At 35.8% G+C, this 26363-nt stretch overlaps 1 protein-coding gene across 3 annotated transcripts in view; it reads right to left on the reverse strand.

Moving 5' to 3' along the window:
- Positions 1 to 674: 674 nt before the first annotated feature.
- Positions 675 to 26363, reverse strand: part of puf (ubiquitinyl hydrolase 1 puf) — a 46381-nt gene continuing 20692 nt past the window's right edge. For 2 of the 3 annotated variants that reach the window (XM_017619152.1, XM_017619151.1), the window contains 17 exons: positions 23087 to 24128; positions 22923 to 23019; positions 22758 to 22789; positions 22488 to 22639; positions 17453 to 17994; positions 17273 to 17396; positions 17013 to 17200; positions 16658 to 16928; positions 16369 to 16551; positions 15462 to 15861; positions 15298 to 15394; positions 14775 to 14946; positions 14511 to 14701; positions 14086 to 14438; positions 6202 to 6982; positions 6013 to 6136; positions 675 to 3626 (listed from right to left, as the gene is read on the reverse strand). In XM_017619152.1, the coding sequence (XP_017474641.1) occupies positions 2325 to 3626; positions 6013 to 6136; positions 6202 to 6982; positions 14086 to 14438; positions 14511 to 14701; positions 14775 to 14946; positions 15298 to 15394; positions 15462 to 15861; positions 16369 to 16551; positions 16658 to 16928; positions 17013 to 17200; positions 17273 to 17396; positions 17453 to 17994; positions 22488 to 22639; positions 22758 to 22789; positions 22923 to 23019; positions 23087 to 24128 (6051 nt within the window). In that variant the 3' untranslated portion in view covers positions 675 to 2324. The other variant, XM_017619153.1, reaches the window with a different exon arrangement.

The following is a 26363-nucleotide window of genomic DNA, read 5'->3' on the forward strand; positions in this document are numbered from 1 at the left end:
TGTACACATATATGTATACATAACTAAAGGTGCATTGATACATCGTAAGCTTTCATGTAGGTATGTGTGTGCATGAAAGCATATTAACATTGGTACATTACAAAAAAAAAAACATTTATTAAGCGCTCAGGCTTGTTTTTCTGCCATCTAAACATGTACATATGTATAGGCGAAAGTATATATGTTTCTCTGTCTAGTACAATACCATTCATTTTAGTGTTTCTCGTTTTTCTTTATTCAAATTTATTTTGCTTAAGCATGATAGTCGTGTGGCTAACGCTCTCGGCTCTTCGCAGTCAAGTTTAACCTACATATTTACTTAAAACATACAAAATAATATTCATTCAATTATTGATTTGTTATGTTTTCGTCGCCGATTAGTCTACTCGATTAAGTAGTACATATTTGCAAAACCTCCAGTTTTGAGACTAACAGCGATAAAGTTAATTCAATAAAATTATTACAATGAAAAGAAGAATTTTAAGTTAGGAAATTTTTTTCAAAACACATCAGTATCTGGTAGTTTTTGGGTTAGATAAAGTCAAAATTTGAAAAATAGAAACTATGATAATAAAACATAATTTTCGAGTTATCGATTTTCTCTTGGCTTCAATATCATTGTCAGGGAATGACTTCGTCTCTCGCTGGCCTCAAATCGGAGTTTATGCAATTACTGGTAGTTTACCTGTTTCCTATAAAAAATTTTATTTTTTCTTTATTATTTTCACACGGCCAACCTTGGGTTAGCTTCAGTTTTTTTTTCTCACACGCATTTTTGACCTTGGGTCAGAAATTCTAATAGCATCATATATATTTTTTTGTTTAATATATTTATATGTATATTGTAATACGTTGTTAGTACTCGTTACATAAACCAATGAAAATAATGTGTTGGACTACTTTTAATGACAAAAGAATGTTAAAAACAGCATTCGCTAAGTAGGTGCGGCAAAATAGTGAAGCAAAGATCGCAAGAGAGCGTAAACTAAACTTTATATATTATTTCGTTCTACCTAATTTAATCATATTTTGATTTTTTTTTAATAGACATTTCAAAAGGTCTTCTAAACGTGTTAATAGAAATGAATGAATTAAGTTTAATGGTAAGGTATGGACTTTCAAAAATTCCAACAATTATTGCAGGGAAAATTCATTGGTAAATGTAACGCGAGTGACGAAGAGTAATAACACTGTGTAGCAGTGAAACGTAACACAAGTTGTGAGTCTTATCGAATAATAAAAAAAAGAGCTACATACCTTAAATCTCAACTATACCCTGCGGCTCTGGACTGATTGCCGTTCGCTCAATGTATGTATGATTAAAAAACGCACGTCAGTTTTTTACCCAGTTTCGATTAGTAGACGTCGGGTTAGTTGGGAAACCACAATATCTAATTCATTTTAGTCATTGATTTCATTTGAAATTACCCAAAATCAGATTGAAACAAAATGTGTGCCCATGTTTCGCAACATCAAATGTGCGAAAAGCATAAAAGCAGTACTGGCTGGCGCCTAATCGGAAATTCATCTTCCAGTAAACTTAATCAGATCGTAATTGACAAATGAGCACTAATCAGAAATTCAGAAAACATTTTTTGAACCAACTTCCGATTAATTAGAGTTTAGCAAACGACCTTTGCGGGCGAAAACCCGCTTTGGGTGGGTCGTACAGTTATTTTTGGTTATAATTTCAACATATTTATATAACAATTTAAAATCGATTTTAATTTGTTGAAATTATAACCAAGCATATTGTGAGATCTACGAAAAACGCGTTTCCGCCCCGTAATCCAGATTTTGAGGGCGGATTCGAAACTTTCGAGTATACAGTTTGTATTACTCGGCAGGAATAAAAAGAAAAATACAAAATTAAATAATACTACTATATGTGTGTGTGTCTTAGCTTGTGAAAACGCTTTCATTTGAGTCACAATTTTTTAGCCTATTAAGTACAGATTAAATTTAGCCCGAGCTTGTACTATGATTTACGAATTTTATAGCGTTGACTAAGTTTTGTTTTCTAATAAGCCAAAGCTATTCCACCCAAAATTTTTACAAAAACATATTTTCACAAGCTACAACATGCAAATGGTAAACCAAACTGCCTTTCATCACTCGCTTTACATCCGTAATGGATTCTTTGAATTGGAAAAAAAATTAAATATTTAAATTAGAGTATTTGTATATGTGTTAACGAAATTCAACCGCCAATTCACGTAGCGGATGCTCTTTCATTTTCATTGCACTCAACTTTCAACTTAGTGGCGGCATTATTCCAGCATCTTACCGAAAAACAAAATATTTAGCAAATCATTAAACGATAACTAAATTTGTTGAGAATGTAGCGCCGCGGCAGTGGCAGCCGATATCGTGGGTGTTGGTGTCGTCGTTGTAGTTGGTTGGGATACATCGATTGGATTTGGATTTGTTGCTGAATCGCTATGATCCTTGGTTGATGTGGTACTGGTATGCGTGTTAGCTGGAGTTTGGTGACTATTACTGGCATCTCCTTTCACGTCCCTCTTTTCGCTGCAATGCAATAGCTTGTCTTCGTTTTTGGCAGGCGGTGTATCAGATGTGGTAGCGATGCTTTCGGGTGGCGACATTATTGACGTGGCAGCAACTGAAGCGTTCGTGCTCTTTTTACTTGCTATTTCTGGCCCGTCTGCACCAGTTTCGCTATCTGCGGCAGCGCCACTCACAGTTGCAGATGTTGGAGAAGTACAACTTTCGTCACGTTGCATCAGTACTAGTATGCTTTTAATATAGGTCTCCATGGTCAGCAAAAGTTTGATGCGTTTTTCATGCTCTTCAAACAGGCGCACCTCTGCAGGTTTCTTTTGTATGCTTTTGCACTGTTCCACAAGTGTAGCGGCGGCAGCAGATGCGGCAACTGTGGTCGAAGCAGCATTGACATTACCACTGTGGCTACTATCGGTCACGTTATCCTCGATATCCTTACGCGATACTTTTGTCGGTGTTGTTGTAGTTTTCGGTGCTATTCCTTTGAGTTCGGCGCCATTTTTCTCTTCACTATCGTCTTTATCGGGGTTTGCATTTATTGTTTTGGCAGTGTTTTCTTGATCACTTTCGCCCTTATCGACTTTAACATTTTTGTTTGTATCTTCACTTTTTTCTTCACTCTTGCCACTAGACGGAGATTTATCTGTTTCCATAGCCTCTGCTCCGTTTTTACCATTATTGGCATCTTTTTTCCCATCTGACTCAGTATCCAACTCCATTGACATATCTTCAGCAGATTCTTTCACATCTTTAAGCATTTTTGGGGATTCGATTTTTTCCTTGGCGTCCAAGGGCGGATCTTTTGCATCGTTGTCTTCTTGTTTTGCTGATTCCTTTTCAACTGTGGGCGAATCCGCTACTTTAGCCACTTTCTTGTTTTGAGTAATCTCCAATTCAGCTACTTCTTGGTAGCGAGAACTCTTGTAAAGTAAAGCCTTGAGTGATCCCCTCAACTGTTTGCGGACGGAAGTCGGTATGCCTGTGCATTGTGCTATCACACGGATGGCAAACAAATCGCCGCAAAGATCGTCGAGATCCTCTTTTGAATGCATGGAATAGCTGATTGTGTAAAGAAGACGTGCAATTGGCAACTGGGCGGATATCTGAAGAATGGAAACAATTAAGTGTATATTAAGAATACAATTTTTATAAAATCCATAGTAATGTTTAAGAGTAATATTATTTTTGGTTATTGCATCTTTTAATAATTAAAATAGTTATTAAAGGCGGACTTATATCATTTACAGGTATAGTCCAAACTTTTCCCCGTTTGTTCGTGTCCTCCTACAAATAAACGCGCTGCTATCAGGCCAAATTACACTATTTAGCATCAACCGTAGAAAATACTTAATAAGGCAGTCGGTTCTAAGTATTAGAATGACTTGGTTTTTCTCGACCAACCCTAACGCTGTTTAGATTGACGAACCCTTCCAATAGTTATTCGTTTCAGGAACTTCACCTCGTTGCTCTGCATTCTTTGGATTGGAACTGGCATAAAATCCGACCCGATCCAGAAATGGATTTCTGTTGTGCATGACAGATACTTCATTTGAATTCCATTTCGAACTCCAAATGCAAGGGATGGAGCCACCCAGAGCCGGATAAAACCATTGGTTTCCTCTCAAAGAAATACGATGCTCTTCGTATTAGGAGTTACAAGCGTAAATACTTCTGTTATGCACTGGCGAAAAAATTTCAATTGTTTGAAATCTTTACAAGCTTTTGTAGACTCCAAAAGAAATGCGTTCAAGGCATATGAAGAAAAGGCTAAAACATTTGGGTGACTCCCAATGCCATAATGTCATGCATTTTACAAACGCCCAATCAAGTATTTTATAATAACAAAAGAGAAACATAATTAAATAACTAAATAACATAACCTCATTCAAGAATCGGCCAAAACCGGACGATGCCGATTCTTTTGACCTATAGGACTCTACAGTGAACTATTACGGCAATTTTATCAAGTCAATGAAGCAATTGAGAGGTACATTGGATGATATATTGAAGAAGGACTCAGAAAATGAAAATCATTTTTTTTTTCATCTAACACCAAAGTCCATACCATGAACGAACGAACAAGATCACGTAAGAACGAGAGAGTGAAAAAGTCGATTTTTTGAGCGGGTTCTACGCCATCTTGTTTCACTGGAAAACGAGCGAAAAGTAAACAAAGCAGAGAAAACAACGAAAACCAAAATTAACCGAAATTGTTGTCTGCCACTTTAAACACATAATTTAGGTAAAATTATTCATAAAAATGCTTTAAAACTTGTTGTCATGTTGAATTAACTATTATTTAGTTATAAAATAGTGGTGCTTGTGATGTAAACAAATGCTCAGCTGACGAACCCGCTTCCACGATTTTTTTTCTCAAACCCGATGGGATTCGCTTAAGGCGTGTCACTTCAAAACTTGAGATTTTCTCTATATACAAACCAGGGATGTTGCGAATATTTGCATTCGCATTCGTATGGGAATGATTCGCATCATTTTCACATTCGCATTCGACATTCGTATTCGCATCAAATGATACAATTGTTTTGCGAAGGCGAATGTGTACATGGGCAGAAAGTCCACTCGTAATATTGTTGAAATGGCTCTAATAGTACATTTCCACCAAATCTTAACTGCAGTATATGCCTATTGGAACAAGGAGATTACAATTCGAAAGGGGTAATTCTTCCTACTAATTACAAGCAAACGAAAGGAAAAAAGCAAACACTAAGAAATAAAACTTGCCGCTCACCCCATGTTGAAATTCTTGGAACATATCTGAACCCATAATTGCAATTAAGCCTCTGGTAGAAATAGGCTACAAGTCTAACTAGGGTGCGGACAATAACCGGCTTTTAGCTTCAGGCGCTCAACGGTTAAGTAGTATATCAAGCAACATTGATGGGCCTTGAACAAGTACTGCTAAAAGTCTTATAAGCAACCTAGAAATAATTTTATATTCTTCCAGCGAAAGCGAAGGCTCGGATGTAGAATCTGGAGACATTAAAAAATGTGATATTAAAGCTCAATTGAAGGCCTATCTTAAAGAAAAACGAGCTTATCTCGGTGAAAGTACTCTCGATTGGTGGAAAACTAAACTATAAACTAGCGTTCCAAATGAGCAATTATTATATACGAGCCTCTAAGAAATCGCCTCATGGGAGAAAACGCAGAAAAATTACTTTTATTGAAATATAATATGCCCCTTTTGAACTTTGACTACTAAATTAAAAGTCAGTATAGGATAAGCACTCGTTCAATGTTATAATAATTTATTAAATTTTTAAGTAATAAAAACTTTGAATTAAGTTGATTATAACTTTTTTAAATTTATTCCCAACATTCGCATTCGCATTCCCATTCGCGAATGTGAAAAATATGACATTCGAAACATCAATGATACAAACATACAAAAACATTGTATATTTATGCCCCATAATTCAATTAAATACATTAAAACCTGAATCATAACGAAGCATATTAAGCACTTACCTTGGGGTAATAGATTTCTAAGAAATTTCTTATGTAATGATCACTGAGAGAGACCCTTTCGTCCCGCAATATTACATGTATGTATTCCACCAGGTACTGGTTGTTGATCAACAATTCAGCATATCTACAAATAAAGAATAAGAGTGGTATTAACAATCTGAAACCGCTAAATTTAACGCGTGTTATTACTTATTTGTGCTTTTGTTATTGTGAATGCCCACCCAAAATTTGGCAAACAAATTCAAATGTAAAGGTGCTGCCTCGATTGCCACTAAGCAACTCAACTTAACCAATGTCTCATTCAATTGATTGGTGTTCACCGCCATACGCATCATTACGTCTAAGAAGTCATGGTAAGGTCGATAGAAAGCCTCCACTTGTGCGTCATATTCAATATCAACACCTTTCTGCAAAATTTCCCCATGTGGTATACTCATTTGCACCATCGGGCGCGGTGGACGCGGCGTATTCTTTGACATAGTTGGCCAGGGCGCTTTTGTGCCACGTCGTGGAAAATAAGGTCCCAAGGGTCCAATATTACTCGGCGCATTAGCCACTGATAGATGGCAATTAATGAGTATGGGTGCCAGAATACTAGTCACATCTAAACTTGGGTTGCGCACCAACTCTTTGAGTACTTCGAGTGATAGGCGACAGATTTCTGGTGGATTGAATGTGTTAAGGAAAGTGGCCAGTCGCTTAACAGCATCGGGAAGACGCTGTTGTTGTTGCTGCTGCTGCTGCAATTGTTTTTTGCTGACACTAGCTGCAGCCGATGGCGCGTCCAAGCGCGTACTCATACGCAGCGTGGTAAGTAGTAATACCAATTCGCTAAGTAGTTCCTGCAGGTCGCCAGACACGTGGCAAGCTGTTGCTTCGTGATGCATGGAATGTAACGTATGCAGGGCCTCAAAACACATCTCAATGCCGCCATTATAGATGACGAGCAGTCGATCTTCATCGTTGTCAACTGTAGGGATATCATAGAAAATGATCACTCATAATGCAAAACATACAAATATCTACAGAGGTGGACAACTAAATAGAGCCAACATTTGCTTTCATATTTTCCTTCTCGTGTTATTTTCTCTTAGGTAATGAATCTTTTCCTGCTATAATAAAGTTCTGTTCATTTGTAAGATATTCAATGAAAATATAAGATAATAAGTTTATTTAAATTAGAAAATACTAATAATTAAAATTCGGAAAATACACACAACCGCATCTTGGCTCTATTTAGTTGTCCACATCTTTATGTTTATATATCGGTGTTTAAAGTGCAAAATCGCGTATCAAGATAATGCACAACCGCGTATGTGAGGTTGCATAAATTATTTTCTAGAGAGTAAAAACACTCATATTTCAAAATGGTTCTGTTTTTTTATAAAGCAATCGCATTTCTGGCTAGCATATTTCAGGATGAATGGATAAGGATTGATCCAAGAGCTTGTGTGAGCAAATTCAATTTTTGGCAGCAAATGTCAGTTACACGATTTTGCAGAATAACGATACGCGGTGTTGTACTTTAAACGACGATATGTAGTATATAACAAGTAAATAAATCTAAGTTCGTGGACTCCTTGTTTCAAACTTGTAAAAAGTTCATTGCAAACTAGTTTAAGAACAAAAAAGAAGACAAATTTAAACCTTCTATATTTGAAGGTCATCTTAAAGGTCAATTCTTTTATCCAACGAGACTATATATCCTGAATCCTCCATCTCAAAAATCTTTAAAATATCGTTACATTTCTACCGCAAATTTTCTTTAAGAGTAGTTTTTAATTACAACCTTTAGAAAAAAGATGAATATGCGGTTTTTAGCCCATTCAATTTTAATATAGTAAAGCGCAAGTCTGAGGTAGGTAGAACTTACCACTGATTTTTGGCAAATTTTTTTGTTGTAGGATCGCAAATTATCTCCATACACAAAAATTATCGAACATGATTTTTGGCAATTTCTTTTTTTTTTGTTGTGGGTATCGCAAACATTCTCCATATAAAAAAAAATGATCGAACATTATGTTCCAGTAGTTACGAAAATATCGAAGTTTTTGTATTTCTGCAATTTCCGTCACACGAGATATGTAGCTTTCGACGATTTTCGTCGTTTACTTATTTATGCACGTAGACAATGCAGTAGACAATGCCAATGTTATCGAGTCGTAAAATTTAGCCTAATTTACGACCTACGCAATGAGGCTGATTGTAAATTGTTTCCATTTGACATTGTGGTAAATTGGTATAAAAGAAAGTGTTTTGAGAATTCGTGACCGCAATTTTCTTTAAGGGGTATATGCCTTCAAAAGCTGGCCAAAATTAAAAATATATATATTTGAGTAATAAAATGGTACCTGGCATGATTTGTAAGCGCTTGGTATAAAAACTATGACTAGCCAACTAATTACTTCATAAAAAAAATGTCCGAAAAATAATAGAGGCCAACAAAAATGGGAAAAAATTTTTGTGTGGCAGTTTTTGATAGACTTTTTACAGCTGATTACGATTCCATAAGCGTAGTTTCCATCAGCTCCAGGTTTAGAGAAAAACGAGGTCAAAGTGTCAAAAATCATTCCTGCATCTTCCCTTGATGGTCACTTGTAGACATTTATTGAACAGCAAAAACTGATTTTGGCGAAGTTTGAGTACCTACCGCAATTAAACAGCAGGTGATAGAACTTTCCGCTTAAGCTTAAATTAAGGCTTGAACTTTGGGCTGCAATGCCCAAAAATACCATCCCTGATCATCTAAGCTAAAAACCTCAAAGGCATTTTTTTTCAAATTGTTACAAAAGCGCAATAAGTTTTAACGGCTCATTGTACGATGTACAATTCACATGCAACTTATTTAACAAACTGTACCAAAAAAAACACCGCCATCTATTTGACAAGTACGATGTGAACGTGTGTATACATATTTAAAAGGGAATCACCAATTTACTTTTTAGCAAAACTACTGCAAAGTTTGCTCCAGATTTTTTTGAATTTTGCCCGTTTATGAGACATTTTTTGATCAAAATAGTTTGAAATATAGTGTCCGCGGCCGGTTATTAGAGTGTCCGGTTATTAGGATGATATTTGTATGGGAAAATTAATGAAAAGTCTGTGTGCACGAATTTTGTCCGGCTACTGAGGTTATCCGCTTATAAGGACTGCCCGTAACGAGGAATTTCACTGTATTTGCAAAAAAAAAACATCACACGGTCAATGAGCCTTGCGCCCGATTTTTCGAGGATAGAGTGAATATATTCGTTTTTATTTATCAGATTTGAACATATTTGGGCCGTTTTATAAGAAATAGTTTAGCAAAAGGGAAGTATTTTATGTCCTTTACTTTTCATATTATTCCTAAATGATATTAGCTCATGTTTTTCTTTCGCTAATTTTTTGCTATATGCCGATGACTTGGAAGTATTTTCGATGGTCAAAAACGAAAAGGATGCTACTATGCCCCAGCCTGATATTAATAATCTTAATCTTTGGTGCATCAAATCTCGCCTTTCTTTAAATATTAAAAAGTGCTTTAAAGTAACTTTTGCAAAAAATTCATAGTGCTTTATCAACGAAAAAGACAATCGCGGAGTCTTCGCTAGAATCTGTCGCCGAAGCCAAAGATCTTGGCATCATTTTTACTTCAAATTTTTCTTTTAGTAGTCATATAAATCTTGTGATTGCTAAATCCTTCTCTTTTTTGGGTTTCGTGAGGCCGAACTGTGTAAAATTCTCTGATCCCTATACTCTTAAATTACTATACTCATCTTTTGTTCGTCCCATTTTGGAATATGATACATTTATTTGGAAGACATTCCACAAAACTTTCATAAATAGATTAGAACGTGTCCAAAAGGTTTTTCTTAAGTTCGCATTGCGGTCCTTAAACTTTTCGGATCCTATACCACCGTACAGTAGTCGTTTGCTTTTAATTAACCTTTCTTTGGAAACGAGGCGTTCTGTACTCTCCCAGACTGTTGTTTTTAATATTATTAATGGTAGTGTTGATTGTCCTTTTCTCTTAGCTCGCATAAATTTCAACATCACTCAGCGAGTCTTACGTAACATTTTGCCGTTCTATTATGAAAACCATAGAACTGAATACGCGCGCAATGCCCCTTTGGTACATGCCTTAAATGAGTTTAATTTGATCTCGAACTCTATCTTACTTGATTTCTCTTACTCAAGAAATTTATTTATTAATCTTTTGTATTCTTTCTTTTGATTCTTGTATCTAGTTTAATCAATATTTTTAGTATCCTGCATATATTTATTTTGTAACTAAAAAGTAAGAAACCACCGTTTCATAGACGAATAAATAAATAAATAAATAAATAAAAGTACATATGTACATAAATATATATTGTATAAAAAAACCTGGTCTCGAGTGGGGTTGGGTCGAGATACTTTATTGAAATGCTGAACAGCTTAGAGAGGCTAATATTTGGGGCGCCTATTAGGCTGCGGTTGACAGAAAAGCATCTGCGGGATGTGTCGTTTAAGTGAAAAACTGAAACACATGCATATACATATTTACATGCATATATAAGAAATATTCGGTTTGTTTTTATTCAATTGAATTTAAAAAATCATAAAATACAAAAATGTTACATATGTATGTATTTTGCTCTCTTCTGCTAGTTTTTTGGGAAAGTAACGCTCTACTAGCAACAAATTTTGATAATTATTAATAATTAGCAATAGAGAAACAGACCCATACTAACTGAAATATTTTGTGCTATGAGCTAATAAATATTTTCCATCATAATTGTCTCATGTGAGTTAATAGTTGTGTTCGACAACACACACATTTTTAATAGTTTTCCCTAATTTTTACAAGTTGGCGTTCGATAACGACAAAAAATTATCCATCACTCAAAAATAGAGGGAGGAAAACGTTCATTTTTAGCATGAATTTCAGTTTTTTACAAATAAAACATAAACAAAATCAGCTGGTTTGTCTTCTTCTTCCTGTTTTCGCAAGTGATGGCTATTTTTCTGTTCGTTTACTTTTTTGCGCTTTTCTCTTTGGGAGAGAATTTTCGTTTACGCTCTTGATTTTGATTGTTGGCTAGTGTTGGTTAATTTTGTTATCGAACAAAACTAATATTTGACAAGCGCCAACTGCTTTATTCATTAGTCGAAATTAAATGATATTACTATTTACCAACAAATGACACATGATTGGGAATTAATGTGTGAGTTTTTGTCTACTCTTGTCGCTTTTATTGTGTGTATAATACATATGTACATATGTACCAGTGGTGTGCATACTTAAAAACTGTTTTTATTTCAAGTTCCTGTTTGGATGCTAAATCCCATATACTTAGTATTAAGATGTGTCTAAATACTAAAGTGAAAAAACTTAGGTGTATGGGTATGCGTAAATATGACGATAAATGAAATGCTTCGCGATTTTCGGGATTTTATTAACTTCCACTTTCCGCTATTTTCGCGATTATTGAAGGAGATTTGGGGATTTTTCTTGATATTTAGTGTTAAATTTTCGATCAATTATAGTTTAGAAATAAAAGATACTGATGATTTGTCTTGATGTATTTCTGAACGCACCCATAATTACTTTTGTACGCGGTAATTCGCTATGTAAAAGTAACTAAAAATTTTTCTACTCAGTATTTAGTCCCGTGAAAATAGATAAGTACATTTACTTAAAGTACATTAAAAATACTATCATACTCCTAAATACATAAATACTTTTGCGGTATTAACAGCGTGTCGCATTGTCGTATGTCGTAAACTTTAAAAGGTTAAATAAATGTTTAGAAAACTTGAAAACACAACCAACTATTTGTTAACAGTGTGAAAATTCATAATATGATCTTTATGGTATCTTGCGAAGCTCCTAAATATATTTTTAGATGTTTAAAAGTTTACAACAAACAACAAAACAAGGGTGCATTCCAAAACTTCAAAATACAAAGCATCAGTCTCTTTTATTTCTAAACCGCACTAGAAGAAAAAGCCTAACGTACGCAACCTGGCAGAAAACCAGCATCTAACCGTGGATGCGCATATTTGGCATTACAATCTACTGAGGTTTAGAAATAAAATAGACTGATGCTTTGTATTTTGACGTTTTAGAATGCACCCAAACTCTTAAGACACCTTAACCCATTTTTTACTTAGTTATTAGTATTTAGTAAATACAATTTTGCCCATCACTGATGTGTATGTATGTATTAGGGATGTTAATTTTTTCGATTTTTGCGATCCGGGGATTTTCGGGGCATCGTTCATACAGTTTTGGAATCCCAGGATTAATTTTTTTAAACCATTTTCTGAATTACTCATATTCTTCAATTTTCAAAGCCATTTAAAAAAATCCTTACGTCAAGGAGAAAAACTAATATGTAACTTTACTGCATATATTTGGCCCATGGCTTCGCGAATATATTGATTTTTTTGTGTGTAAAATTACCTGTTGCACGGTGTTATGTGTATGTATAATTAGCTAGACATTTATAAAAAAAATATTAAATATTAAATAAACAAAAGAAATATAGCAAAAACTGGTCACATGAGGCGTTTCTATTATTGCTACCATTGCTAATTACAATTCCCGAAAATAATCTCGGGATTTTCGGCACTTAAAAAAGGCCGGGATCCCGGGATTAACATCCCTAGTATGTTTGTATATAGGAGCGGCAATCAATAGCCCTGCTACCCTTGCACAGATTATTATGAAATGTATGTACATACGTATGTATTATGCAAAATGATGGCTGAAATGATTTTGTATGAAAAAAAGACATGAATAAACATGCTTGGAAAATATCAAACAATACTGTCTATATATCAAAAGAAAAGAAATATCTAAATTAAATATTTGACTAAAAAAATCATTCGAGAATTTTTCTAAATAAATAAAATTATAGCTTAAAAAACTAAAAACTCGCTTTTATTACAATATGAACTAAAAAGTAAAAAATTATTTAGAGAAATACAGATTTCGTTTATGAGGAATTGGAAGTTGTCTAACTTTAATTATTTTAATCCTATATTAGGTTGCTTTTAAAAGTATAATTAAATCAAGTTAAGGAACTTCCTGTTTCTCCTAAACGAAATCTGTTTTTCTCTAAATTATTTTTACTTTTTTGTTCACATTGTAATGAAAACGAGGTCTACGTTTTTTAAACTATAGATTTATTTTCATCTATTTAGTCTTAAATTCAATTGATTTTAAAACTATGATAAACAATAGAATAACGCGCGAAATCAATCTTTAGAATTTACATTCGTACTGTCATCAGGTAACTTTAAAATGGGAATTTGAAGCATTCCCATACGTACTGTCATTAGGTATACAAATTGATAATGGAAATTGCTGCATCTTTTAGGCGCACCATTATTACATAGTTACACCCCAAGCTAAAAAAGCAAGGTAAAAAAATTAACCCATTTTCTAACAATTATTTGCCTTAAATAATTTATTTTAAACTTGTAGCCGAGAATATTTCTTTTACTCCAAAGAGAGAAGTAGAAATGATCGCGAACGAATGTGTCGGTAAATTTAAAAATGTTTTTTAAAATGCCTAATTCTTACAAAAAATACAGAATCTGGCTTCTTCTTTTAGCAACTTTATTTTAAGTGAAGCTCATGAACTCCTACATTACTGCAGTTTTTCTGGCTTAGGTCAATTTTCTGGAGGACCATTCTTCCAGTTTGCACACACTTTCTTTGAAGCAACTACTTCGTCTCGCCAATTGCACATTGTACTTATTTACGTGGCCATCCAGTCAAATAAAACATACATGCACATACATACGTAGATTACGTGCCTAAGGAAAAATGTGACCCCAAATATCTGCCGTTTGACCTGCCATAAAATGATTTATGCAATATATTCGACAAGTTTTAATCTCTTCTGCGTTCAAGCAAAAACAGTGTTTTTAACAGTACGCGATATCACTTTTAGACAAAATGGATCACAAATTTACTGTTTTAGTCCGGTAGGAGTCTCGGCTATTGATTGCAGGTTGTACGATTATTCTTAGATAACTCTTACCGATATAATACACCTTTAAGCTACCTTCATTTAAAAAGATCCAAAAATTCTTGCATACCTAAAATACGCAAAGCATTTATAAGCGTTCCCCAAGAAACTCGCGCGTCCAATCCGGTTAAGTACGCCGAAAGTGTTGTGCGTCGGAATGTAGTCACTTCATGTTGTTCCTGTTCGCTGGCGTCTGGATGTCTAGTGGCAAATAAAGTCATCAACTTGAACAACTCATCGACTGCAGCTGCATATTGCGTCGGATGTGGTGTTATATTCTTGAAAGCCCACTGTAAATTCTGATGCGCCGCGAGTTGGCGTGTAAGTGCCCGACTCTGCTCGCAACACAAACGCAACAAGCCATAATAGGCGGGCAACATAGCGCGATTGTAGGCGACTATCTCGGAATCGTCGTGATCGGCACTATTAGCGGTAAAAGATGGAACATACGATATGTTCATACACATGTGAATTCAATGACTCATTGTTACTTACAGAATGTAATTAAATGCAATATTCCGCGTTATTTCGTGACAGTTAGCCACAATAAGTGCATTTTCGGGACAATCGACAATGGAGTGGTGCCAAAATGCGAGCAACGCATGTTTGTTGTGATGTGCTGGAACACTGGGCTCTGACAATCGTGGATGAAATAGATCCCATAAAGCTCGCATATACGGCCCAATCTATAATTAGTTTAAACAATTTTAACGCTAATCAATTTTAGTCCAGCAACAAACATTAATTCGGCTACTTTACCATTAATTTTTCAGTCTTTGAAACCATGCAGTAGCTAAGTAGGCTAAAGTATGTTGTTAGCTTTGTGGTTCCATGTATTCCAATGTCTGCATAAGCACGAGCCGACCGCAGAAGCCGCAATAACAAGTTGATGATATTGTGCAAAATTATTTGAGCGTCGCTATTCAAATCGCTGTAACGAGTAAGTGAAAACCTGTCAACTTGGAAATTCAAATCCCTATTGCGAGTGTCGACTAGTAGATAATAGATAAACGACTATTATTCGATTATTGCTGTTCCATGGTATTGTGAATGTCATTTTCTCGTTCAATAAGTGTGAATAAATTATAGTCGTTCATCCTTCTACAAACAAACAGTTGAAGAAGGATGAGCGACCAAAAACTATTCACAGTCGCTTATTGAACGAGAAATCGACACTCGCAATACCATGGAAAAGCCATAATCGAATAATAGTCGTTTATCTATTATCTACTAATCGACACTCGCAATGGGGGTGTTAGGGTAATATTTTGCTTGAACTTACCGGTAAACATGCGCCGACAACTTATGCAGAGAATGTGTACGGAAATTCGCTCTGAATGGTTGCGATGGCACCAATGAAACAAGCAAATACGCAGCAGCTATTAAGTAACAAGGGGTATATCAGTTTGTGTAATAATCTAAATGGATACAATTAAATATACATACCATTGCGTACGCGCGAATTATTATGCGCCAGCAGATATTGCTCCACCCAATTATCAGCCGACTGTAGTATCCATGCGTGAGCAATTTTATTTTTGGGCGCTTGGAATGCCAGCCAATCGAGTGCAGACTGTGGGCAATACTCTGCCGCATCCCAAACACGTTGCAATACCAGCTGAGAGAAACATGGCAAACCCGAAGGACCACCTTGAGTTTCAGTAAGTAACGTGAGCAGCTTAAAGAAAGGCCCACACAGTTCTGTGTGCTTGGTAACGGACGAGAACAGCATGGTAATTATCTGATTCGCTAAACGATCATCCCAACGACAAAGCGCATGTATAAGATGTTTGGTCTGATGGGGATTAATGTTATCCTTGATTTGTTGGTACAGAAATGGAAAGCCCTGACGAAAATTAATTGGTTAAAAATTCGATAAAACAATTTCAGTCTTTAGTAATTTAGTAATATAGTCTCCCTTGCCCTCGACCAGAGATCTACTTATCATTACTAGCAGGTCTAAATTAGACGTTTTTTATATAATATAATTCCAAAAATATCGGCACCCATATATTAGCCGCTTTTTTACATAAAAATCCGCCTGGTGGTGGGAAGAATGCCACCTTTACACCTTGGCGATACATACTTACATATATTTGTTTAAATAAACTGATAAAAGAGATGTGTTTTTAACGTAAAGTAATAACTTATTTTTATATAGCCATCTCCATCTTAGAAAGTTCAAATTTTTTTAGTTCCCGTCCATTTCGTGGAAAATACTGACCATTTTAAAAACTTCATACTTCGCAGAGATGAAGCTTCCTGACATGCTAATTGGTTATTCAACAAAGGTTTGAGCGTTGGTCTCTCAGTCTATCCAGGTTAGAACTTTGGACATTGATAGTTATCTTACCTTGCCGCCAGCTATCGCATTATAATCTTTTGTTGAAAGACGCAATCGGAAATCCTGTCCGCGCGAACGTTCCACTAAATTTGCCACTAACGCAATCATTTTATCCAATGATGCAGGTCGGGTTTTGTCTACTGATAAAGCCTCATCCGATGAATTGTCATCGTTATCGGAACCAACATCGATCTGCAAGTACAATATAAAAAAAATTATAAATATGTATAGTTACTTCCCTCATAAAAAATAAAATTTTTCTATTTCCCGTACTCCCCGTCATGTATACAGTACTTACACAATCCTGTGTCTTATTGCCTAAGTAAAAGTCCGCAACACTCTTTATGACATTAATGCGTAGCAAAAATACCGTCTCTTCATCGCCCATTCGCGAGAATTCGAAGAGCAACCCAAAGAATTCGGACAAGTGTCGTAAATGCGCTTTAGCACCATGTTCCATTAGTAGTATAAGTGAGCTAATAAAACGAGTTACGCATGAAGCATTGCCCATCACCTCTTTGCCGTCATCATCGGTTTCCGTTTTCAAATATAAATGAGCATGTGAAGATCTAAAACCCCCAAAAGTAAAACGAATAAAAATTCAGACCAAATCAGTATCTGCACATAAGTATTTATATATTGCGTGTACATGCCTCAGCCTTTGTATGACATGTATGACAAGCCTCTGGAACATTTGTCGCACCATTTGATTGGGACACTGTATTAGCACTTGAACAGGCCACCACGGTTCAATGGACATGTGTGTCAAGAACCATTCGCATGCCTCTTGACTGGCGTTAAATTGCTTTGTTAACAACTCGATCCAAGGCACCATTGTAGGCTAAAGCAAAATTAAATATGTATGTATGTTTCTTAATTTGTGATATAGAAAAGTTGTATGATAGCAAGTTACCTTCTCCTTGGCATGTATGAACGTTTCAATGAAGAATGAAACTGACAACTTAGCTGCCATACAAGTAACATCAGTTTGCGCCAGTAGAGTTTGCGGAATGTGGCCACATATTTGCCACATGAAACTGAAAAACAGGGAGTTGCAATTTAAGTATGGGAATAAAAAAAACCATTATTTTACTTGAAATAAGTGTGCTCGAAAATATTGCGGTCTTGTAAAAACTGTCTGTTATCTTGCCAAATCCAATCCTCCAATTCCTTATTTAAATGTGGTATTTGCAAACGAGCACTTTTGATGCTAACTTCAGTTGCCATTTTGTTACTAGCAGCCGCTGCAGCTGAAGTAGACGCCTGTGGCTCATTACTGTCTGCATCGCAGACACTGGCTTCCGATTTTTTGCCAATAGTGTCTGTGACTTTTGCTTCTTTTTCACTTTTAGACTTACTACATGCTTTTTCCATATCACTCTTGTCCTTTACACATGAGTCTACAATTTCCTTTTTGCCAACGCTAGATTTCACAGTCTCTACCTCGTGATTAACTGCGCTTATTTTTCCACTGTCTGTCAGGCGAGCGCTGGAAGAAGGCGATGCCAGCAACTCCGAATGGCGCTGTTTTAAATGCTCTGGCAGACGACGTTCATAGAATAGCATATAAGCAGAGTTGGTTTTCTCAAAACTAAAGTCCATATATTTTTCGGTCACAGAGTCATAAGTTTTGCTCTGAAAAAATAACGTAGTTTACATTAAACCATTTGCCTAATATTGGAAATAGTAATTACACAAAATTTTTTAGCTCTATGGCTGCAGAGAGGGCAAAACATCAACTTTTTAATGTTACAGCCGAACATAATTGAACTTTGTCCAATTTTTGCAATATTCGGCCAAAACCGATCTGAAGCAAACATATTTAGAGGGAAAGGTACAAAACATCTGACCATTGTTTTTTATGAAAATTCAGATTTTCGGTATGGCGCTAAGGAGCAGAGTAATTCGTGCCGAATTAGTTACCCAAACAGTGAGTGTCACTCCACAGTAAGGAATGTTTTCGTCGCTACTGCCCAGAACATAATTTAGGTATGCCTTCTTACGTGAAGCCATTCTAAAAGAAGGGCTAAAAAAAAGTGCTTCCTTGCATGCCTTCTAGAAGGGCTTACCCATTTACAATATACGCGAATGCATAAATATATTTTATTTAGAGTTACAAATGAATTACAATTAACATTTTAAGTTGCAATAACACAAATTTGTTATAACCCTTAAAAAAAACTCATCCAAAACGCCTTCTGAAGTATGTGCTACAAAAGCACTTCTGGAAGGTCTTTCATGGGTAGCGAAAGAAGAAGCCATTCAATTTGTGCAACTCCATACAAAAAGGAAAGGAGAAAGGAATGTAGAATGGAAGGCCTCTTGACTGGAAGGCCTTTCGGAAGGGCTTTTAACTCCTGAAATTATCTACTGGGTATGGATTGTGGTCTTATGTATATTCACACGGAATCAAGATGTTGGCTTATATCCTTCGGTTATAAACGTAGTAATGAACGATGTGTGAATCCGTAGAAAATTTTTCTGATAAAATCTACAAATAACGCAAAACTACAAAATATTACTCAACTTGGAATTTTCTGTAATCTAAATCTAATAGCAGGCGTAGGGCACTGTGGTCCAGCGTCACAACTGTTACAAAAATCTTTATAATAAAAAACAAAAGTAATATAGAAACGTCCTATCCCACATTTTTGTTCCTTCAAATATAGTATGAAAATTTAGGGAAAATCAAAGTTCTACAGTTGCGAATTTCGTCGAAGTGCTGATTTTTATTAAACATAATAAACGCCCCGGGCACCGCAGTGTTAAACGTTTAAGCAGACCGAATCAATTTTAATTTGTTAGCCGCCATATTGGATTCGCCATTATGGGCCAGTTTTTCTTTACCAGTGCACCTAAACCCCACTAAATAGAACCCCATCTAATAAAAAAATCGCTGACTACTGAATATATAGTATCAAAAACCTGAGAACGTTTCCGCATTACGCAGGCGGCAATTCAGGCGCTATTCGCTTCCTCGGCTAGAGTTGGCTTCAATTTCTTCGGGATCTATACTATATGTGTCTGACGCGGTTGGCCGTCTCGATCAGGGAAGTCAAAAACAATATTTCGTAGACATGTACTCAAATGAAACAGCACAACGGACACTGGCCTGGGTGTGCGTAGGTATTTGCACTACATATTTAATTTAAATATTTTGACTGCGGTAAAATTACAAATTCTCAAAAGCCCATCCAGTTCTGAACCAACCTCGAAATATTCTNCAAATATTTTGACTGCGGTAAAAAATACAAATTCTCAAAAGCCCATCCAGTTCTGAACCAACCTCGAAATATTCTCAAATACTCCACTCAAGCGCCTATTGGATTATTTTAATTTTAAAATTAGTTCTCATCATGTGTGTAGAATATAGTATAAATGTACACTGAGAAAAAAAAACATATCAAAACGACCTTTCGGTTAGTATAAAGAAATTTATTTTTGAAAATTTTTTCGTGGAATACAATGTTTTGTACTTCACAGATGCTTCTTCCTAATTAAGAAAAAACGAAAAAATACAAAATTGTTTGCTCCATCTAATGGCAAAAGCAAAGCCTTTTCCCTGTTTCCAACTGCAACACAAACGACTTCCATGTTTTGGGTCCTTATATTCTGAAAGCACTTGATCTCGGCTTCTTTCTCCAAAAAAATTATCCATTGATGGCAGAAATCCACTAAGGTATATCCTGATTAATAAGTTGGCTTCCAAATTATTAATTTACCCAAACCTTTGTCTTGCAGAATACCAAAACATGAACCTTTCCTGAATGTTTTACATACCGCTGGAGCAACCTGCTGCCTTTAGTGAACCAGGCACGCTTAAGGGCATTTGTCATCCAAAAGGAGGACTCATCTGTGAAAACCACTTGGCTCCAATCATCATCCTACATGTCAAGCCACCAATTCTTGACGTTGTTAGTAAAAGATCATCGCTGATAAGACAGTTTCTTATTTTGTTCAGGCACATGTATGCCCTTCTTGAGGTAGCTCTGAAAATACCGCAATTTGGCAAGTCGTCCACATTTTTGCATATCAAAAACTCATGGTTACAACACTAAACAAGTAATTTTTAGCAAAAAAACCTACTTCAATTCTCATACAAAAAATATATATATATATTTCATGATCCAGTTATCGGTTCTAAACCAGATTAGTATGGGACCACCTCTGAGACACTACCTTTTCGATGCAAAAAGAATTATCGAAATCGGTTGACGTGGTCCAAAGTTATGCGGCAACATACATAAAAAAAAATATTCCGACGAACTGATAACCTCACCTCCTCATCTTTTGGAAGTCGGTTAACAAACGCTTCGACTTTTTAGAGTAATTTACAACTCAAGTGAGACATCTTGGGTAATTTTGGATGGGAGCAAAGTAAGACGGCCTCAGAACTTTCGGGTGTGCGGAACTCATTTTTTCAATATAATTTTTCATCGACAGCGTGTAAACCCGATGTTATGAAAACAATCACTCGCTGGATTTTTAATGTTGTATTTGCTAAGACTAAGATCGGATACCGTATTCGTAAGGTTTCAATGCAAATTAATGCGATTTTTTTTATCTAATGACATTTTTTTTGTACCGAAAAATATTGCTCTCTCATTTCTCTCTGCGCACAAATACTAAAAGGAGGACATTGAAAATGCAATGTTTTTTGCAGAAAAGTAACCACCATAAATTATAAAGCTTAAGAACTTTTGAACACAAACAATTTATTTTCTGGCAAAATACAGCATTGTATTTTAAGATAAACCGCACAAAATCAGAAGTTTTTCTTTTCCCTATTGCTATTCCTTTCATATTGAAATACCTCGACTCGAGCTACATTTTTTTTTACACTAACCCAGACGGACTTGGTTGCTTCCAAAATGTACTTATAGCACGGTTCTTTTTCCACTCAGAAGTAGTTCCAAAAACAAGAAGTCTTTAAGTCACTTTTATACAGGCGTGAAACACAACAAGAACGGTTCTTTAAGAAGGCAATTTTGCGTGAGGTGGTTTTTGTTGGTTTGGAGAGCTTTGGAGAGCTTTTATTCTCGTTCGGCTGGGAAGTTCTCATCATGTGAACAAATTTACTTATACAATGCTAAATTTAAACCAAATCAGCTCATAAACATAAATACAATTTTCAAAATATGTCTACTGCTGCGAATCTACATAAATAAATTTACAAACTTTCTCCAGTAATTGCCCAACAACTCGCCGGAATTTCATCGCAATCCGATGAAAGGTTTCAAACGTATAAGTTCTTTGTAAATGGGCAATTCCATTGTGAATGGCGGGACATTTTANAAATTTCATCGCAATCCGATGAAAGGTTTCAAACGTACATAATAAGTTCTTTGTAAATGGGCAATTCCATTGTGAATGGCGGGACATTTTACTCCAGAATGTAATCATTTTGAATTGTAACTATGTCGTCGAAACTTATGCGACCGCGAAAGGTATTTTTTAACATAGAACGATAACTAATGTATAAAATTGCTTTAACGAAAATACCAAACAATTTCTTAGTTTTATGTAACTATCATTTGAATGAATGTGACTGGTAAGACACTGAAAAGAACTCTATTTTAGCCTTGTGCACTCAAAGATGAATTTAAGCCAAAACACTTAATCTTCACGAGCGGTGTTCTTGTGTTGTAAAATATGAATTATGCGCTTTCATTTTCAATAAAAATTAGGTTTATATAATCTTCTTAGAAACATTAAAAAATATTTAAAGTTGTGATTGGTGCGACATTTTGTGACTGGTATAAAGTAATTATGCATGAAATAAAAGTTTACATACACAAAAATTACAACTTCTTTTTATTTTGTTTTATATCTTTTAACAGATTTATGAAATGTAGTCGTTTAAAAAGAGGTTACTACTGAAACAGAGATCAATTTTTTGTCGTTTTCCTTCTTTACATGGAATGACCCAAATATCTTGATAACCTTATTGATTAACGTATTTTCTCACTGTTAGCAAAAACTTATAATTTTCCAAAATTTTCAGACTTTTTCAATCGATTACGCAGACTAAAGATATGATTTCAATTACCAAAACAACATAATCAAATTTCTTTTATTTTCCCCCATACGAAATTGACCCAGCATAATGTATGTATTTATATACTTACAGTCATTTCACCACCAAAGCACTCAGCTGCGATTTGGGAAGGGTCAAACGGTTTCACTTCAGCATCGTTGAACAAGAACCAGCGGTCATGTTGCAAAACTGATTTGTTTCTTTCTTTAATAAAACTATAGTAATGTCCGCCATCAGCTGTGCCTGTNTGGGTCAAACGGTTTCACTTCAGCATCGTTGAACAAGAACCAGCGGTCATGTTGCAAAACTGATTTTTTTCTTTCTTTAATAAAACTATAGTAATGTCCGCCATCAGCTGTGCCTGTGTGTACAGTTACGCCTACTAGTTCATATCTAAATGTAAATGAACAAAAAAATCCATACAACATACATATGTATGTATTAGATTTACCACTCGAAATAATTTTTTTAATTTTATGACAATCATCTTGCAAGTGATTTTTCAATTCCCTGGCTGGATACTTACTCTAAACATTCGTCAATGTCTTCATCTATAGCTTTGTTTGCGCCGTCATTGTCCGTGTTTTTCTTTTCTTGCTCTTGTTTTCGTTTTTCACGCTCCTCTGTGTCCCACCGAACAACAGAGAGAAAATTAAAATCTGTTGACAGGCAGACAAACACGCTACTTACCCTTATATTGGTGAGGCATTAGCGTCTTCTCCACGTAATCAGCCATGCTCAAGGCCATGGGGAACGAGAAATGCGTATTAACTTTCTCCTTTAGCATAGTTACCATATTGAAAGTGTATCGCATTGTATTGAAGCATAAAATTTGTGGTAGCTTCTTGAAGCAGGCACGCTTCTCTGCACGCACCTTCTTACCGCACTGTGAGCACGTATACATGTTGTCACCCTCAAGCGTATCTTTAACGGTAACCTCATCAAGCGATTCCTGCAGATTACGCATATCGGCGACTTGGCAACGCACGGTGTAGAACTCCTCAGCTGTACGTGAAACGTGACCACAGTCAAGCGACACTACATTGTTACTAAGTGTGCCACAAAACAATCGCTTTACAAGATCTTTCAATTCGGGTGTCATCTCCTCCAACTTGGAAACGAGATCGATAAAGAATTCTGCCATATCTTTTTGTTCACCAGTATTTAATGGCTGATGGTCCATCTGATAGACACGGCAGAAGGAGCGCGGATTGTATGCTTTACGTTCAGATTCCAGCAAGTAGGCAAACATACGTTGCAGTTCCAACAAAGTGGGTCCATGCTTTTGTGCGCCAGTTGGTGGTACATTTAAAATTGCAGCACGAGCTTGTGGCATCATATAGAGATGTTGTATGCAGGAGGCCATGTAGCAGGTCGCGCCTAAATTCGTTAAGCCCACAAAGCCACATTCGGAACGACCTTCATCTCGTGGCCAATAGTCCCATGGATATGGTGCTTTGGTACCGGGAGTATGCTGTGCCAGCAGTTTCGCATGCAAAAATACATAATTTTTGGGGCAATTTTTACATAGCTCCACTAACAAATCGTATGCAGCTGCTCTTGAAGTCGCTGATTTACACTTCGGCTTATGTCGATTCATAGGTGATGGCATATCAAAGAGAAACTCGAAAATCTTATCAATGAACTGTAATGCTGAACCACTGAATTTGAAGGTGGGGTCGTATTTGACGAAATTTGACATCAAGTTAATGAGTCCAACGAGGCCATCATCCTATTACAACAAAAAAAGATAAAACGAAATTTTAGCATGATGATTCAATGTTATTAAGTAGGTTTCCCATATTAATTTAATTTTATCAAGGTCCCAGCAGATAATTTAGGTATTCCTTCTTAAGCTATATAACCGAGCAGTTATACAAGTTCCCACTTCTACCGGACCGTTGTCGTACGTCAAAGAGCACATAGTCCTTTTAATAACATATATTTTTTGTGTTCTCTCCTTTAAATACCTGCATTTCTTTCTTTATTATTATTATTTTTGGACCAATCTTAAAAAAAAACTACTAGACATAAAAGAAAGTGCGCACTGTAATTTTAAATCAAATTGTCGTGATTTGCTATTGATGTTATATATCGTCACCTGAAATGCAAAAAGACGTTACAAACATCGTCGCTGAAATACAAAAAGTCGTATCTTATAAAACATTCAAAATTCTGTTTTTGATTGATATGATGGATTTCATCGAATTTCAACTTCCACATCAGTTATGTTGTAGTCACGTTTTTTTTTTTGCATTTCAGGTGCGATATATTCGTTTCAGTCATTTCAAATGGGGCTCTTTGGGGAATTTATTTTAAGGAAAAGATTTAGAAACAGTAATTTTGTTTACTTGTCGGGCAATATTTTTTTCATAGATAAATATGTTCATTGGATCCTTGCCTAAAGGCCTCTGTGGTAAAACTCTCCCTCTACGTCCCCCTTCTTTGCTATTTAAAGTGAAAGATTAAGCTCCTACAATATGGATTTCCAGCAGAAATCTTCAACATTTAGCTATAAAGAGAATCGATGCTGAAATATTTAAAAAGCTATAGGTCCGGCCTTTAAGAAGTAATAAGTTTAAAGACACAAATACTCTAACGACCACAGGCAAAAAATATTGGCTACAATTTGTCATTTTGTTTGTCAGATATACGTTTTATCGGTGCACTTGCCCAACATTCGCATTCGCCAAAGCTCTGCATTGATTATTGCGAATGCGAATGTTAAAATTAATGCGGAAGCTCCGCGATTGCGAATATTCCGCTATAGCGTACGTAGTGCATAGGGCAACTTCTACCTCTCAACCACGTCAGTTGAGGTTGAGAGGTAGATGTCGCACTATGCACTAAAGTTTTTTATAGGAACTTTTTAGGTTTTATAGCTAAAAATGGTGTCTGGACACACAACATTGCAAGTTGATNCGAATATTCGCAACAACCCTGGTACATACATACGAGCACCAATTAATTTCATTTAAAGAAATGTCCATTTCCGCTATAGCGTACGTAGGGCAACTTCTACCTGTCAACCACGTCAGTTGAGGTTGAGAGGTAGATGTCGCACTATGCACTAAAGTTTTTTATAGGAACTTTTTAGGTTGTATAGCTAAAAATGGTGTCTGGACACACAACATTGCAAGTTGATAAAAGCGTTGTAAAAATAAACGTGTACAACACTGAAAAAATTTAATCAGATTTCTGAAATCCAATGAGACGAATAATTTATAATTATTAAACGAATAAAAAATAGAAATCTGACGTATAATGAATAATTATTTAATTTGATGATTAAGCTGGCATATGTGGATCTTTGAATCCCCGCCAAAATCGCTTAGGCGGCTACAGCGCCAATAAAGAAGAAGAAGAATCCCCGCCAAGAATTTAAGAATATATTAAAAAGATAAATGTATACATTGATATTGAATGAATATAAAGAGAAATAACACAAGCAGAAGCTATTACACATGTTTTTGGCCAATGGTGCATGACAGAAAGATAAGCAGAAACTTTTGCACGTGGTTCTGGCCCTGAGCGGTATTACTATACGTGCATCAGTGGAGCAACGTTTTGACACGACAGTGTGAAGATAACCTACTAAGAGATGTACTTTTATAAAGCAGAGGAATAACCTGTCTGAGGTTTTATATAAACCGACCAACCTACCCAAAACCCAAAAAAATGCACGCATGCACATACGCATGCACCGCATACGTCCGCTTTCAAGATGTTTTGCGTTTTTTTTGGCGGAACCTTTCTGTGTTTTTATGGAAATTCTCGGGATATTNGCTGAGGCTTTATATAAACCGACCAACCTACCCAAAACCCAAAAAAATGCACGCATGCACATACGCATGCTCCGCATACGTCCGCTTTCAAGATGTTTTGCGTTTTTTTTTGGCGGAACCTTTCTGTGTTTTTATGGAAATTCTCGGGATATTTTTTTGGATTTTTCGGAATTTTTCCGATA

Source organism: Rhagoletis zephyria, unplaced genomic scaffold (assembly GCF_001687245.7).
Source record: "Rhagoletis zephyria isolate East Lansing unplaced genomic scaffold, Rhagoletis_zephyria_1.1 Rzeph_scaffold_01797, whole genome shotgun sequence".
Taxonomy (NCBI): Eukaryota; Metazoa; Arthropoda; class Insecta; order Diptera; family Tephritidae; genus Rhagoletis; species Rhagoletis zephyria.